This window comes from Nyctereutes procyonoides, unplaced genomic scaffold (assembly GCF_905146905.1).
Source record: "Nyctereutes procyonoides isolate TBG_1078 unplaced genomic scaffold, NYPRO_anot_genome, whole genome shotgun sequence".
Taxonomy (NCBI): Eukaryota; Metazoa; Chordata; class Mammalia; order Carnivora; family Canidae; genus Nyctereutes; species Nyctereutes procyonoides.
The window spans coordinates 178,111-192,650 of NW_026575023.1; the positions used below are offsets into that span (position 1 = coordinate 178,111).

Here is a 14,540-nt window from a genome sequence, read left to right on the forward strand (position 1 = left end):
TGTGTGTATGTGTGTCTCTCATTGATAAACAAATAAAATCTTAAAAAAAAATAAAAATAAAATAAAGCTTGACTACTCCATTTATTTCCAATTATTTCAAACTTTATAAGCACCAGAAATAGATCACAAAAAATAATTGTCAATTAAATGTGAAACCTCAACCCTTTTAGCACCAGAGCCCTATGCAGGCTCTATCCCAGGACCATGGGATCAAGACGTGAGCCCAAGGCAGATGCTCAACCACTGAGCCACCCAGGTGCCCCTTCTGTGTAGTTTAGAAGATGGCTTAGATGCTGGCAATTTAGGATGTGTTTAACTAGAAAGAAATTCTACATACATGGCGGTGTATACCGTGGATGATTAATATAGTATGCAATCCAAGAAGTAAATCCCCAATAAAAGGCACAGCCCTACAAATAAAGCATAATAAAAGTCAGGGAATATATATAAAATCCATCATATCATTTGAAATCTTCCCATATACTTATGTCACACTGCAGGGTTTTTTTTTTTTTGCATGAAAAATGTTATGTTTTAAGCAAGATAAATGAAATGCTTCCTCACCCAATAAAGTACCATTTTACAAGTACCCATTTGATATCACTAAGGAAAGGCATTACTTTGCTCAACCCTTATTAATATAAATGGGTACTTAGAGTATAAGGAAAATGTAGCAATATATTTTAGAAATATTTTTCAAGAGTGGTTGTCTATTCAGTAATCAATATGAATGAAGTAATAAAATAATAATGTATTACATAAAATATCTTAATATTAATTTTTCAACCTTAAATGAATAAAATAATGAATTATTTAATCATTAGTAAAACATATCTTGATAGATTATAAAGGGGAACGTCCTAGTTTCTAAAGTCCTAGGCTATAATACTAATTTTGCACTGAAATGATAAATTTTAATACCTTCTGCCAGAATAGAAGCTAGTCTAAGTGATTTTTGAGGTTTGGGAGTTTATTCATTACAATGACAACAATATAAAGGCTTGTTGAATTTTTTACAAAACAGATATTTGCCAAAAAAAGGACACTTTTTTAAAAAGGAAATATTTCATATTGAAAGTAAATTTTAAATTGGAAATTAAAAGTAACTGGAATTAGAATTGGAAAATTGAATTGCAGCATGTTATCCAATGTGCATTTCCATTTCAGTATTTCATAAAACTTCCCATTTTCTTGACAGCTATTTGATTAGATGGTTATTAACTCCCTGCATTCACCATTTTTGGAAGAGCAAAGACACTGTCATCACACTGACAACTGTCATAAGTGCAGGGTATAGTTTCATCATTGTAATCACACAGATGTATTTTTACAGGAGGGTTCATATATGACATCCCTCTTCCTCAAGAGGCACTTAAAGAATCTGAATTCAATGCTAAATATTTCCAAAATTAAAGGCGCCTGAACATATGCTGCTCTAACAAAAGGACACGGCAAGTCTTTTATGTAGGATTAATTGGTTCAGAGCTGCTCCAGTGAAATAGGTCACTAAGGACATAGCATTTCAGGAGCGGATGTTTAAGATATACTGACATGGTTGAACAGAAAAATCTAAGCATGAGGGAAATAAACATGATTGTATCATTTTATGGATGACCCAATACACAAAATTTCTCAGTGATAATTAAAATTACAAAACATATCAATCCCCACCTTTATCAAATTTTTCAAAGATGTATGTCCTGCAGAAACTTTATGAACAAATAAGGTTTCCAAAAGATATCGGATATAGTGTATACAATGACAGAAGCAAGCCAAGCTAGAAAGAAAATAAAACATAAACATATTAAGTTCTTCCATAGGTCTGGCTTGCCTTATGCATAAGACATTTTTTTGTTAGTTTACTACATTATAATTTATTAGGAATGTTTCCAATAATCAAAACACTAATGTTTCTTTTAATATTTTTACCCTAGAAATTTTCTAAATTTATTTCACAATAACAGTATGGTCACAACAATCTCTATAAATCTACTTCTGATGATACTCAGAATAGTTTATAATACCAGTCATAATCTATATGCTCACATCTACCCCAGGAATATATAATAATTATAATTTTACTCATATCAAAATGTCTCAAGAATAAAGCAGAAAATGTACAAACTTTCTTTTGTTTTGTTTTTTTCTTAGTATAGCCGATACACAATATTATGTCAATTTCATGTGTACAACGTGGTGATTTAACAAGTTTTACATTATGCTATGCACTCTATAAGTGCACCTGTCATCTATCATCAATGTTATTAAAATATCATTGACTGTATTCTTTATGCTGTGCCTTTTACTCTTTTGATGTATTTATACCATAGCTGGAAACCTGTGTCTCCTAATCCCTTACCCCCACTTTGCCTGACTTCCCCACTCCTCTCCCCTCTGCCATTGGAGACGATGTGGATGGACCTAGAAGGTATTATGCTAAGTGAAATAAGTCAGATTGAGAAAGACAAATACCATATGATTTCACTCATGTGGAATCTAAAAAAAAAAAAAAAAAAAACAGCTGAATAAACACACCAAAAAGCAGAATCAGACCTATAAATACAGAAAACTGATAGTTGCCAGAGGGGAAAATTTAGAAGTTTTAAAAATAACCCAAATCTACTTAGAATTCATCTGACATTTTATAGTATTCAGAATAACGTTTTCATTGTCTGGTTGCCCTTTAGCAAGAACCATACATTTAAAAAGTTTGAATTTCATTTTTCATGGAGTCAATGCAGATTTTGTTTTGTTTAGTTTGTTTTATGCTTGGTTTTTACCCACCAAATGAATTGTAATATTTTTTTGTCTCTTTGCATGTTTGTTTTTGTTTCTGTTTTTCTAATTACCACCTCTTGTTGCTTTTTATAAAACTATTGTTTTAAAAGCAAATGTCAGATGTGATTTATAGGAATATGTTTTCTTGCTTATACATGAAATATATTTCCATTAAAATCTGTACTGATTTTGATAAAAATATAAAATTTCAAAAAATGTGGTTGTTATGCAAGAAAATCAGTATGGATAAAAAATTGCACACTTAAATCAATAGAGTTTGAACTTAAAAATCAGTGCATCATTTACTCTATGTAAAATCAAACATTGAGTCTCTACGGGGAGTTTATTTTAACAGAATGAATTAATGATTTCTGGTTAATAATAACAGTGACTTTAGGGAAAACAAATGATAACCTGTCATTAGGGAATTTATTATTATTCATTAATTCATAAAAATATAACTGTGAACATTTTAGGGGAGAGACATGTTCTATGTGTGTATATCAATACACAATAGGCAAATTCTGTGAGAAATGAGAGGACCAAGTGTGAATATCTCGAGAGAGAGAGCTTTCTAGACCGTAAGACAAGCAAAGGGAAAGGTTCTGATTTAGGAAAAGGTTTAAGCCTTGTAGGCTAAAAGATCAATAAGGGAAAAGAATATCTCTCCTACCTTGTTGGTTCTTTGTAGGAGTATTGACAAAAATATTTGAGTGTAAAATTTTCCACTTTGTAAGAAAGTATAAAGTGAGGTTATACCCAGCTACATAGTAGAACTCTAAATGAAAAATTTTATTTCATACTGTGATTAAATTAGTTAGCTTATTATTCTAATGTTTTATTTTACCAGCATAGCACATACAACTGTACTTACTATTTGGATATATGTCACTCTGCACTTACTTTCCATGTCTGATTCCATTCCACAATATTTCTATTTAATTATGGTTGACTTCTTTTCAAATATCAACTCTTCCTCTGTGCAGTGCTAAACTGATTGAACATCCATAAATAGGTTGGGGCCAATTCTTTTTTCCAATCATAATATTCAAAAATATCACTTATTACATAAGTTTCAGGACGGAGGACTGTGAAAGAAAACACAGTCTTGGGGAACCTGGTTGGTTCAATCAGTTAAGCATTTGCCTTCAATCAGGTCATGGTCTCAGAGTCCTGGGATTGAGCCTCATGGCCTCCCTGCTCAGCACAGAGTCTGCTTCTCCCTCTCCCATTGTCCCTCATCTCTCCAGCTCATATTCTCTCTCTCCCTCTCTCTCTTTCTCTCTCTCTTTCTCTCTCTCTCTCACACAAATAAATAAATAAATAAAATCTTTTAAAAAATAAAAGAAAACAGTCTCAATTTTATAGAGATATGCCGGGTTTCTATTGTGGAAGAATATGAAGACAATATTCAAGTAAAATGTTGAAGATATAAGAGATTTTGCTAATAATGGACTTCAAATTGCAGAAGGCCCATGCAAAAATTCCAGGAATTGGGAAGAACTCAGTGAAAGCAACACGGACTGTGGTGTTAATTGAGCTAGAGTATGAGAGAAGAGGGGTGGCTTGAAAGTATGGGGTTAATGATATGAGGGACCTAAACCAGAATATAAGCATGCAAACCAATGTATCTTCTTGCATTCATGGAAGACAGTCAAACTGTCCATGCTGTGTGTAGGAGAGGTTTCAAACACTGCTTTTTCCACTCCTCATGATGGCAGTCAGAATTTCTTTTTTGTTTATTTTATTTTTTATTTTTTATTTTTTTGGCAGTCAGAATTTCTTATGGAGGTGTGGCATCAACCTCAGTGTTCACTCAGAGTTCACTTGACCCCATGGTGGGAGAGACCTTGACACTTTCAAGTACATATCTTCTAAATTTAACTATTGTTGATTGAATAAATAACATCTGGTTTCACCAAGCTGTGGACCCTCTTTTCACTACTTGATAGGGATGGAAGTACTGTAGGAAATACTGCCTTAGTTCTCCTGTGCGCAGGTTTCTAAGACAGTCAAATAATTTTGTGGTAGTTGAGTCACATATAAATCTGAGCCAAGCAGAAAAAATACTTTTGATCCTGTGAAATGATTCAAAGTCATTTTGGAGAATTAACATTAGATTATGTGGCAACTGGACATGGCATTGGGCACTTGATCTTCTTAACCTTGGGAAATGGTAATCATCCATCCTAAAATTGAGTTGCCTTAGAAGCTGTGTGATTATTTTATACGTCTCTGCTAGACACTTAAATTTCACAAGTAGTTTGTGTGTTTGTGTGTATCTGCTCTGAAATGATTTCATACAGACTTAACATTCTTGCTATTTTGGAACAACGTGGTATAAACTTTTATCATTGAGATGTTATAAAACATGCTTGTGTTTGTATTTAAGAATAGTAACCAGCTGTTAGTCAATTCCCTTAGCATGCCACTAGGGAAAAAAAAGTGCTCTTTTTTCATGCTGTGTTATATATCTAGGATATGTTATATGCTGATCTAAAATATGAATACAATTACACTGCCTTTATGAACCCTCCAACTCCAGCCTTTATAAAAAAATTGATGAGCCCTTTATTCCCTTCCTAGAGAGAAAAAAGATGGCAATGTTCTAATAAGCTCTGAACAACTTGCCCATTATCCTTAAGAGACAATTTCCCCTTGTCTCTCTGTGCTTCTTCCGCCCTACTAGGTTTCTTTTTGCTCCTGCAAACCACCACATTTCTTTGTACCACAAATATTTCCAAATGAAGATTCTTTAAATTTGCTAGCTGAAATCTGATTGATCCCTCCAGCAAACAAAGAAATAGGTCAAATGCCACTTTCTTAGAAAAGCCATGTCAGAACTCCCATCCTGGTTGGGTTCCTCTCTTATACTCTAACAGTGCTGAATGTAAAATAAACACATTTGTAATTGGTTCATCTATCTAATCATTGAAAACATGTTTATTGAGTATTTCCAGTAAATCAGGTAATGTTAAGCAGTGAGGATAAACTGGACATCAAAGTGCATAGAACTTTATAGAGGGAAAGATACGAACAAGTGATGATGTGAACCTGTATTTTTAAAGTAATAAACTGTATAAAGCAAGAACATTTCAGTGGCATATTTGTATTTGAAGGAATAGGAATGGTTACCCTGAATAAGAAATACTGAGATTCTATTTAAAGTTAAAATAAGAGGCAAGAAAGTGGTATTTGGGATGGAGGAAGAAGGAGAGCAGGTTTAAATGCCTTCATGTTAAAGGGAACGTGGTAGGTCTCAGGGAAAAGGAAGGTCAGTGTGGTTGTGGTACAGCAATGAAGGATAAGGAAAGCTCGATGTGAGATGAGAAAGTCAGGAATCAAATCATTCTCTGTCTTCTAGTATCCCTATGACCTAAATTTTGATTCTTAATTCACTTAGAGTTTAGTCATTAAATCACGTTCCCTCTCTTCTTTGTTTTTTAACAAATCTCTAGCACTACATCTCAGTGTAGCATCCTGAGTAATAGTTATTCTCTTTCTCTTTATTTTTTAAAAGACTTTATTTGAAAGACAGAAAGAGAGAGAGAGCGTGAGAGAGAGATATCAAGAAAGAGCACAAGCAAGGGGAGGGGCAGAGGTAGAAGCAGGCTCCAAGCTGAGCAGGGAGCGGGAAGGAGGGCTCAAACTCAGGACCCAGGATAATGCCCTGAGCCTGAAGGCAGACACTGAACTGAGTGAGCCACTCAGGTGCCCCTTTCTTTCTGTTCAATTTGGTAAACTGAGAGAAACAGAGAGAGAGATTATTTTCACAGTATGCTATATATTCTACTTTGATAATTTCCCTCATCCTTTTCTGTACTTTTACTTTCTACTTTAAAGTAAAATTTCTTTTGGACTTCGACTTGCTAAAGGGAATTATAAAACCCTGTTTATTAGGTGTTTCTTTCCTATAAATGATGCCCACATTTTTGGAGAAGTACATATTTTGTTATATTTTATTTAGTATTCTATTTTGAGCCCTATATATGACCTCTAAACTTTATTTTTTAATTTTAAGCTTCTTCTGACATTTCTGAATTTCCAGATTTCTTTTACTGTGATCATTATGAACTTCTATTGTTTCAACTTTAAGATATACTCAATAGTTCCTGGTATCTAAATTTGCAAGTTGGTGTGTATACATTATTTAAAGTTACTTAAAATGTATTTTATTAAATGTAATATATCTTAATTGGGTTTATAAACAAACTTTAAAATAATATCTGTGTACTAGTTTATCTCCTCCTTAATCTATAGGTACTATATGTATTACTTACTGTACCACTGGGTGGCGTAATCTTCTAGAACTCTCTTTCATGTCATATATGTATGGGATCCTCAAATAAAAGAGGAGATAAATCAGCAGAGGTCCTGTATATTCAGCCAAAAATATCTGAAAATAAGAAGCACTTAAATTAAAAAACACATTTTTATAGATATTTTTAAGATTTATACGTAGAAGTAATAAGCACGTCTACAGACTTTACCTACTGCACGAACTGGCAAAATGGACATGTAGCTTTAACTATTCTTTAAAATGCATTATACTGGGTGCTAATATAATTCATAAGAAGTCTTCTTTGGAAGAACTAGCCTAGACCTAAGGAAAAGATCATTGTAAATGGTATATATAAAAATAAATATTGAATTTAATGTAACGATTTCTTCATAAATAGCACATAGGAGTTTTTATTTAACTAACCAAACTGTGATAAACATATTTCTTTTTTATGATTATTTTTTAATAATAAATTTATTTTTATTGGTGTTCAATTTGCCAACATACAGAATAATACCTAGTGCTCATCCCGTCAAGTACCCCCCTCAGTGCCTGTCACCCATTCACCCCCACCCCCCGCCCTCCTCCCCTTCCACCACCCCTAGTTCATTTCCCAGAGCTAGGAGTCTTTATGTTCTGTCTCCCTTTCTGATATTTCCTACCCATTTCTCCTCCCTTCCCTTCTATTCCCTTTCACTATTATTTATATTCCCTAAATGAATGAGACCATGTAATGTTTGTCCTTCTCCGATTGACTCATTTCTTTGTGTCTGCCCAGCCCCATACACACTCCATCTTCTATGTGAACTGTCCCTATCACTGAATGGAATTGGCTGCAGTGACTTTTTTTCTTTTCTTTTCTTTTATTTTCTTTTTTTTTTTTTTTACTTAGCATGAATTTGATTGATTTGACACTGATTCAAGTTGAAATAATTCAGTTCTCTATTCTGCAAACTTTAGACTTTAATTCTGAGTCTGAGTAGGTACTTAAAAGGATTGCCTTCTGAATTTTGGAGCTGAGAGTCAACCATATACATGGAGAGAGATATCTGATCTATAGAGAGATAATCATAAGATTTGGAAATATAATTGGAAAATAGGCTGTTTGATTGTATAAAAATTCACTGGCTGACTGGCTTTCTGATACTTCTCTAAATCTTATGTCTGTCCATTATTTAGTTTTGTGTTGATGCTAAAACCAGGTTAAAGTCACTCTGGAATTCACACGGAGAAAGGAAAAATAATTTACCTCTGAGTGCTCAAAGAGAAAAGATACAGACATGACAATGATAAATTCAACTGCCGTTTCTGCTTTGTTTTGTCATTGCCAATTTTCATCATTTTCTAAGAAGGAAAACTCAACGCTGCACATGTTTTACTCAAATATGCAGGTGTGCACATTGATTAGAAATTATGTTTTTATTTCTCGGGGTCCCTGGTGGCTTCATTGGTTAAGCATCTTCCTTCAGCTCAGGTCATGATCTCAGTATCCTGGGAGCAGCACACTGTCCAGTTCCCTGCTCAATGGGGAGACTGCTTCTCCTTCTCTCTCTCTGTCCTGCTTCCCTGCTCATGCTCTATCTCAAATACATTTTTTAAAAATCTTTTAAAAAAAAAGGAATTATGTAATTATTTCTCGTGAGAACTTTGTATGACTATATAATTAGAATATATGATATATGTGCATGTTTTATATTACTATATATGTGTGTATATATGCACAGCATAAAAATTTACATACGTAGGTTTCTTAGAGTATATTTTTCCCATTTAACACTATTGATCATCCCATTAGCCAAGAAAGATATGCAACATATGATAAAGTCAGTATAAAGCAACCTTTCTAGTGATAAATTATATTAATTGATGGCATACAGCATGCCTGATTATTCAGATGTAAAGAAAAAAATGTTTACCACTTTTGAATGTCTGATAATAGAGTTTAGTTAATACTTGAGAATAATGGGATCCCTGGGTGGCGCGGCGGTTTAGCGCCTGCCTTTGGCCCAGGGCGCGATCCTGGAGACCCGGGATCGAATCCCACGTTGGGCTCCCGGTGCATGGAGCCTGCTTCTCCCTCTGCCTGTGTCTCTGCCTCTCTCTCTCTCTCTGTGTGACTATCATAAATAAAAAAAAATTCAAATATATATATATATATATATAAATACTTGAGAATAATTAGAATAACTTTCTTTACAACACAAAGTTTAAAATATTAATTTTAATGCCATCTGATCTAGGCAAGTAATTTTGAGCAAATCCTCTAGTAATATATCAGTAATGAAAAATGTTATGAACAATAGTTACCCTTGACCACATGTCACTCTTTAAGTTAATAAAAATGCTATCATAAATATGAAGTTTCTTTGAATCAGGAAATTAAACTACAGTCTTATCTCCATCATACACTAAAAATAAATCAGGAGAACATAGTGGCTTACAGTAATATGTTCAAGGAAGCCCAATATTTTATCACAAATATTGTTCATGCTGAAACATGGGGTTTAAACAGTCCCAGGGTATGAAGGCTATATCTTGACCTTAAAGCAGTAGAGAATTATAAGAAATAAATTTTACATAATGCATCTTTCAAAAAAAGAGTCTATTTGGGTACAAATAGAAAAAAAGAAAAAAGATGTTTTATTAAATATAGGAAGTAATCAGAAAATAGTTTTAGAATAAATAAAAATGAGGGTCAGATAGACAAATATTAATAAAACACACTTCTGAGAAATTTTTCTTCTCCTTCTAAAAGAACAAATCCAAAAACAAAGCCAAATAAACAAATAATCTAGTTTTAAGCCCTGGCAAATCAAATGATTTTACAAAGACTAGGAAGTCCATTTTAAACCAAATTTTAGAAGAAATTATATATTCAAAATAAGCCAATATACTTTCTTCTAATTTTGAAGACATACACACTACTTTTAAATTTCAACTTATGTTCAATATGAAATTATTTTCATGCTTTTCCTTTATAGAATTTTCACTGTACTAAACTAATGTGCTGCTATAATTGTAAAAACCACTGATACTAGGTATCCTAGATAATTGCGATTTTTTTTGGAACTTCTGTGGAGTGTTCAACTTGGAATATGTCTAAATCAAAAAAGGAAGAAGACAATAAGATGTTTTAGAAATATAAACTGAAATACACAGCTGCAATTGTGAACTGTTTAGAATCTTTATACTTACATTGTGCTTAATGCAGTTCATCCTCTATTGAAAAAAAGAAAACTTTTTTCAGTCCTATTATTATTAGGATGGTGTTTGACTTTATTTCTTTTTTGAAATTGCAATTAACAGTCGAAAACAAAATAAATTGAATATTCACAGTTGTTGAAAATTACTGACAAAATAAAGTAGTGTCATCCTTAATCTTCTAATGATAGGAAAGCTAAAAATTATGAAAGCATTTCCCAACAGTAATATTACTTTGTACTGAATAAGAAATATTAAAGTCAATATAATACTAAAAAAAGGTTTCGTTTTATAATTTAACCTTTATATGAATAATGCATAATGGAGAATTACATTTAGGTTATTCAAACCATTGTAATGAGATCAACAAGAAAAATTGATCAAAATGTTTTTCAGGGTTCAAAGAGCTACTGAGTCATTGAGAGTTAGAAGATCAGGAGTTTTTAAACAGGACTCTACAACAGTGATCAAACCTAGGATTTGAAGTCTGATAGCAACCTGGGAAGACTTAATCTTTTGAGGGCACCTGAGAATGGAGGGACAAAAATTGTTGGTTATCATCTTTCAAAGACAGAGATATCCTTCTACAATCTCCAGAACTTGGGTTAAGATCTAGGAGAGTTACCCTCTAAGAGCCCTGATAAAGCACAAGTAGATCTGCCTGTATAGGTAATAAAAGTCAGCCTGAAAGCATTTGTCATCAACTGGATTAAGATGATCTGGACCAAATAATGCCATTAGTCCATCTGCAGGATGATAAATCAGTTTGAAAAGAGGGTAACATCATCTTAAGCTTCAAGTTATCCTTACAAGTTGTTTATATATATTTTCCTTCACTAGATCAGAAATATAAAGGTATAAAGGTATAAAGGAGTAAAGACATTGTAATCAAATCTGAAGGAAACAGCAGACATTCAAAACAGATAAACTGAAGAACCACATGTCAGAATTATCAGACACATACATTTAAGAAATAATCTTTTATATATTCAAAGAAATAAAAAAACAAGGTTGAGAATTTCAGCAGATATGTGAAACATCAGACTAGAAAAATATGGAAATGTAATATGGTTCCCAGGAGGAGAATGCAAAGAAAATAATGGAAAACAAAATGTGAAAGAGATTATGATAATTTTTCAAATTAAATATTTATGCTGAACAGTAGACTCAGATAACACTATAAACCAAAAGCAGGATAAATAGAAACATAATTGTAACTGTGTGCATAATAGTCAGACAGTGATAACCAAACAAAAGACAAATTTAATATGAGCCAGAGAAAAGACACATTGTAGTGGACTTTTCAACAGAAACATGGGAGTCAAAAATCAAATAATGAAGTTCTGTGAAGTGAAGACAAATATAACTGCCAATATGGATTTTTTTTCTACAAAAAAATTCTCCAAAAATGGTTATATAAATACATTTTAGGATGAACTGAGTTGAGAAAATCAATCAATGGCAGAACTAGAATAAATCAGTGAAGATATGTTCTCTAAGAAGAATGATAATGATCACAGATATAAGCTCAGGGTTAGAAGGAATAATTAAATTGTAGTGAAAATGATAAATCTAAATAAATATTTGCCATATAAAATAGTAATAGCAGATTTTAACCTAAAAGTACCTATAAAATTAAAATATACCCCAACAGAAGATTTGGAAGAGATTATCATAAAATCATTCAATTATCTATGAAGTATCTTCACCTCAGTAAACCTAAATTAAACAATTTCTATTAGTGTTTTATATTTTAAAGATGGACATTATAATCTCTTGATTAATCAGTAGAGTTGGTAAAAAAGAAGATATAGCTAAAATAACCAAGAGGCTAATAGAAAATAAAATATGAAAAAAAAAGAAAAGAAAATATGGCAATTAATTCCAAATGGAGCAAGGAAAATAAAACAGAACAAAAGGATTGTAGGACACGGGAAACAAATTGAAAGAAAATATTAAGCTTAGGGATAAAATTAGATACTTCTTTACATCAAAAATAGACTATGATTAAAATGTAAAACATAAAAAAAAATAAACTATTAGAAGAAAACATAAGAGAAAACTCCAGATCTAGAGTAAGGAAAAGGTTCTTACATAAGACAGCAAAGACAAAATCCTTAAAACATTGGCAACTGCATTGAAATTGAAAACCTTTTGCAAGAAACAAACAAACCCATCTCATTAAGAGAATGAAAAGACAAAAAAAAAAAAAAAAGACAAGTAAAAACTGAGAGGAAAAATTTGCAAAGAACTTATACAAAAGACTTTATCTAGAGTATAAAAGTTACTCTTAAAACTCAACAGTGTGTACAAAATAGTTAAAAACTATGTTCGTACAAATACCTACACACAGATCGATAACAGCTTTATTTGTAGTAGCAAAATACTGAAAGCAACCCAAATGTCTGTCAGTGGGTGAATGGATAAACTGCTACGATTTACAACCAAATACTACTCACCAATACAAGGAACTGGCTATTGATACATGCAACAACCAGAATGAATCCTAAAGGCACTGCACTTAGAAAATTAAACATCAATCTCAAAAAACTAAACAAAACAAAAAACAAAAAAACCTGTCAAATTCTATTTACAGCATTTGCCACTTAACAAAATATAGAAATGAAGAACAGATTGGTGGTTGCCCCAGAATAGAAAAAAGAGTGTGTAAAAATAGAAGGATAATATGAGACAGTTCCTTTGTGGGAATGGAACATTCTATATCTGATTGTAGTGGTATATACTTGAATTTACAAGGGATAAATTGCATAAAACTATAGGTATACACAGGAGTGAACATAAAAATGGTGAAAAGTGAATTGGATCTTTAGTTAATAGGATCTAAATAACTAAACCTCTATTCTATTCAAGGAGGCAAAGATTTTCTCAATATTCTTTGACAGCACAATCTTATTTGATGAAAAGTATTATTAAAATCTTAATTTAGACCTTGCTAAAGTGTTTGTCTCTAAAAAAATAAAAAAAAACAAAAATAAAAAACCCCAACCTTGTGATATGCTTTTATTATCAAGCACATTTTAGCACATTTAGAAGCACATTTTAATATTTTATAAATGTACAAGAATGTGTGGTAAATATTGCTTTTATTGTATAATTTAGTAGATATAAAGTGGGTGCCATTGCAATGTAATGTGTGTATTTTTAGGAGTTAATAGGACTGACTCATTTAGAGCAAAAGATTGTGTGAAACATAGGGTTGCCTTAAAAATATTCATCCTATTTCCAGAGTTCTCTTTGTCACCTAAATGACTTTCCTTCCAAATAAGCTATAATTTTCTCTACAATTGTCCTAGAATTCCACCTTAGCACTCTCTCTGCTCAGTGCTTATCCAAGTGATGCAGCTGGAATTTCTAATGAATTCACCATTAATGCCACTCATCCTGACAAAACTTCTGTAGACAGAATTCCCGTTTCATCATAAATGTGGACAAAGCCTGTGAATATTTTAACCTTTGAAAATCAGAATCTGCTTGTCTAAAATCTTTGGTAGTAAAGGTCTGTTGATATCATATATATTTAGACTTTTCCTTACATAATGCATGCATTAATAGGTTGTTTCATAAATATTATATTTCACAAGGATTCAGAATATTCTGAACTCAGTTTTTTTGTGTAACAAATCAGTACTCAAAATCTCAACCAAGGAACTTTGAAACCCAAAGCAATTATTTAACCAATAACACTAAAATATAAATAATAATCTAAATACAAGAAGGTAATGTATATTAAAGAAGAAATCATCAGAAAATTAAAAGACTTGACAATATTTTAATAAATGCAAACTTTAATTGGTGTTATTTGAAAATTACATAATAATCAATAAATTGTCCTGTGTTTGCAATGATTTTAAAAATTGAATGCTTACAGGGAAAACTTAAAACACTGTGGATGATAATGGTCATTGTTAATGATGACAAAAAGGAAAACTATCTTAACATAGAAAACATTAAAAGTGCAATCACATCACAGAAATGAACTAGAATGTTATCAGAAAAACTTTAAAATTCTAGAAAATATAAATAAAATAATTGAACAATAGAACGATTGCACTATTCTTTGTATATCAGTGTCAAAATTATTTATCAAATTAACACTTTCACTGCCTGTCACTAAATATCACCTAGTTTTCCCTCTTACTACTAAAGCTAAACCATGTATCTATTCCATTACTTATAGTTTATAATAGTTTAATGCTTGTGAACTAGTGTCCTTGTTAGTCCTTGTTAGTCTTGTTAGTCCTCCACGTCTTTTAATGTA

At 32.0% G+C, this 14,540-nt stretch overlaps 1 protein-coding gene across 1 annotated transcript in view; it reads right to left on the reverse strand.

Annotated features, from left to right (window-relative positions):
- TECRL (trans-2,3-enoyl-CoA reductase like) overlaps positions 1-14,540 on the reverse strand; it is a 95,063-nt gene that overhangs the window by 23,623 nt on the left and 56,900 nt on the right. The window contains exons 5-7 of the mRNA XM_055342680.1: positions 7,059-7,174; positions 1,672-1,777; positions 338-410 (exon numbers count right to left, since the gene is read on the reverse strand). Coding sequence (XP_055198655.1) covers positions 338-410; positions 1,672-1,777; positions 7,059-7,174 — 295 coding nt within the window. The remainder of the gene's footprint in view (positions 1-337; positions 411-1,671; positions 1,778-7,058; positions 7,175-14,540) is intronic.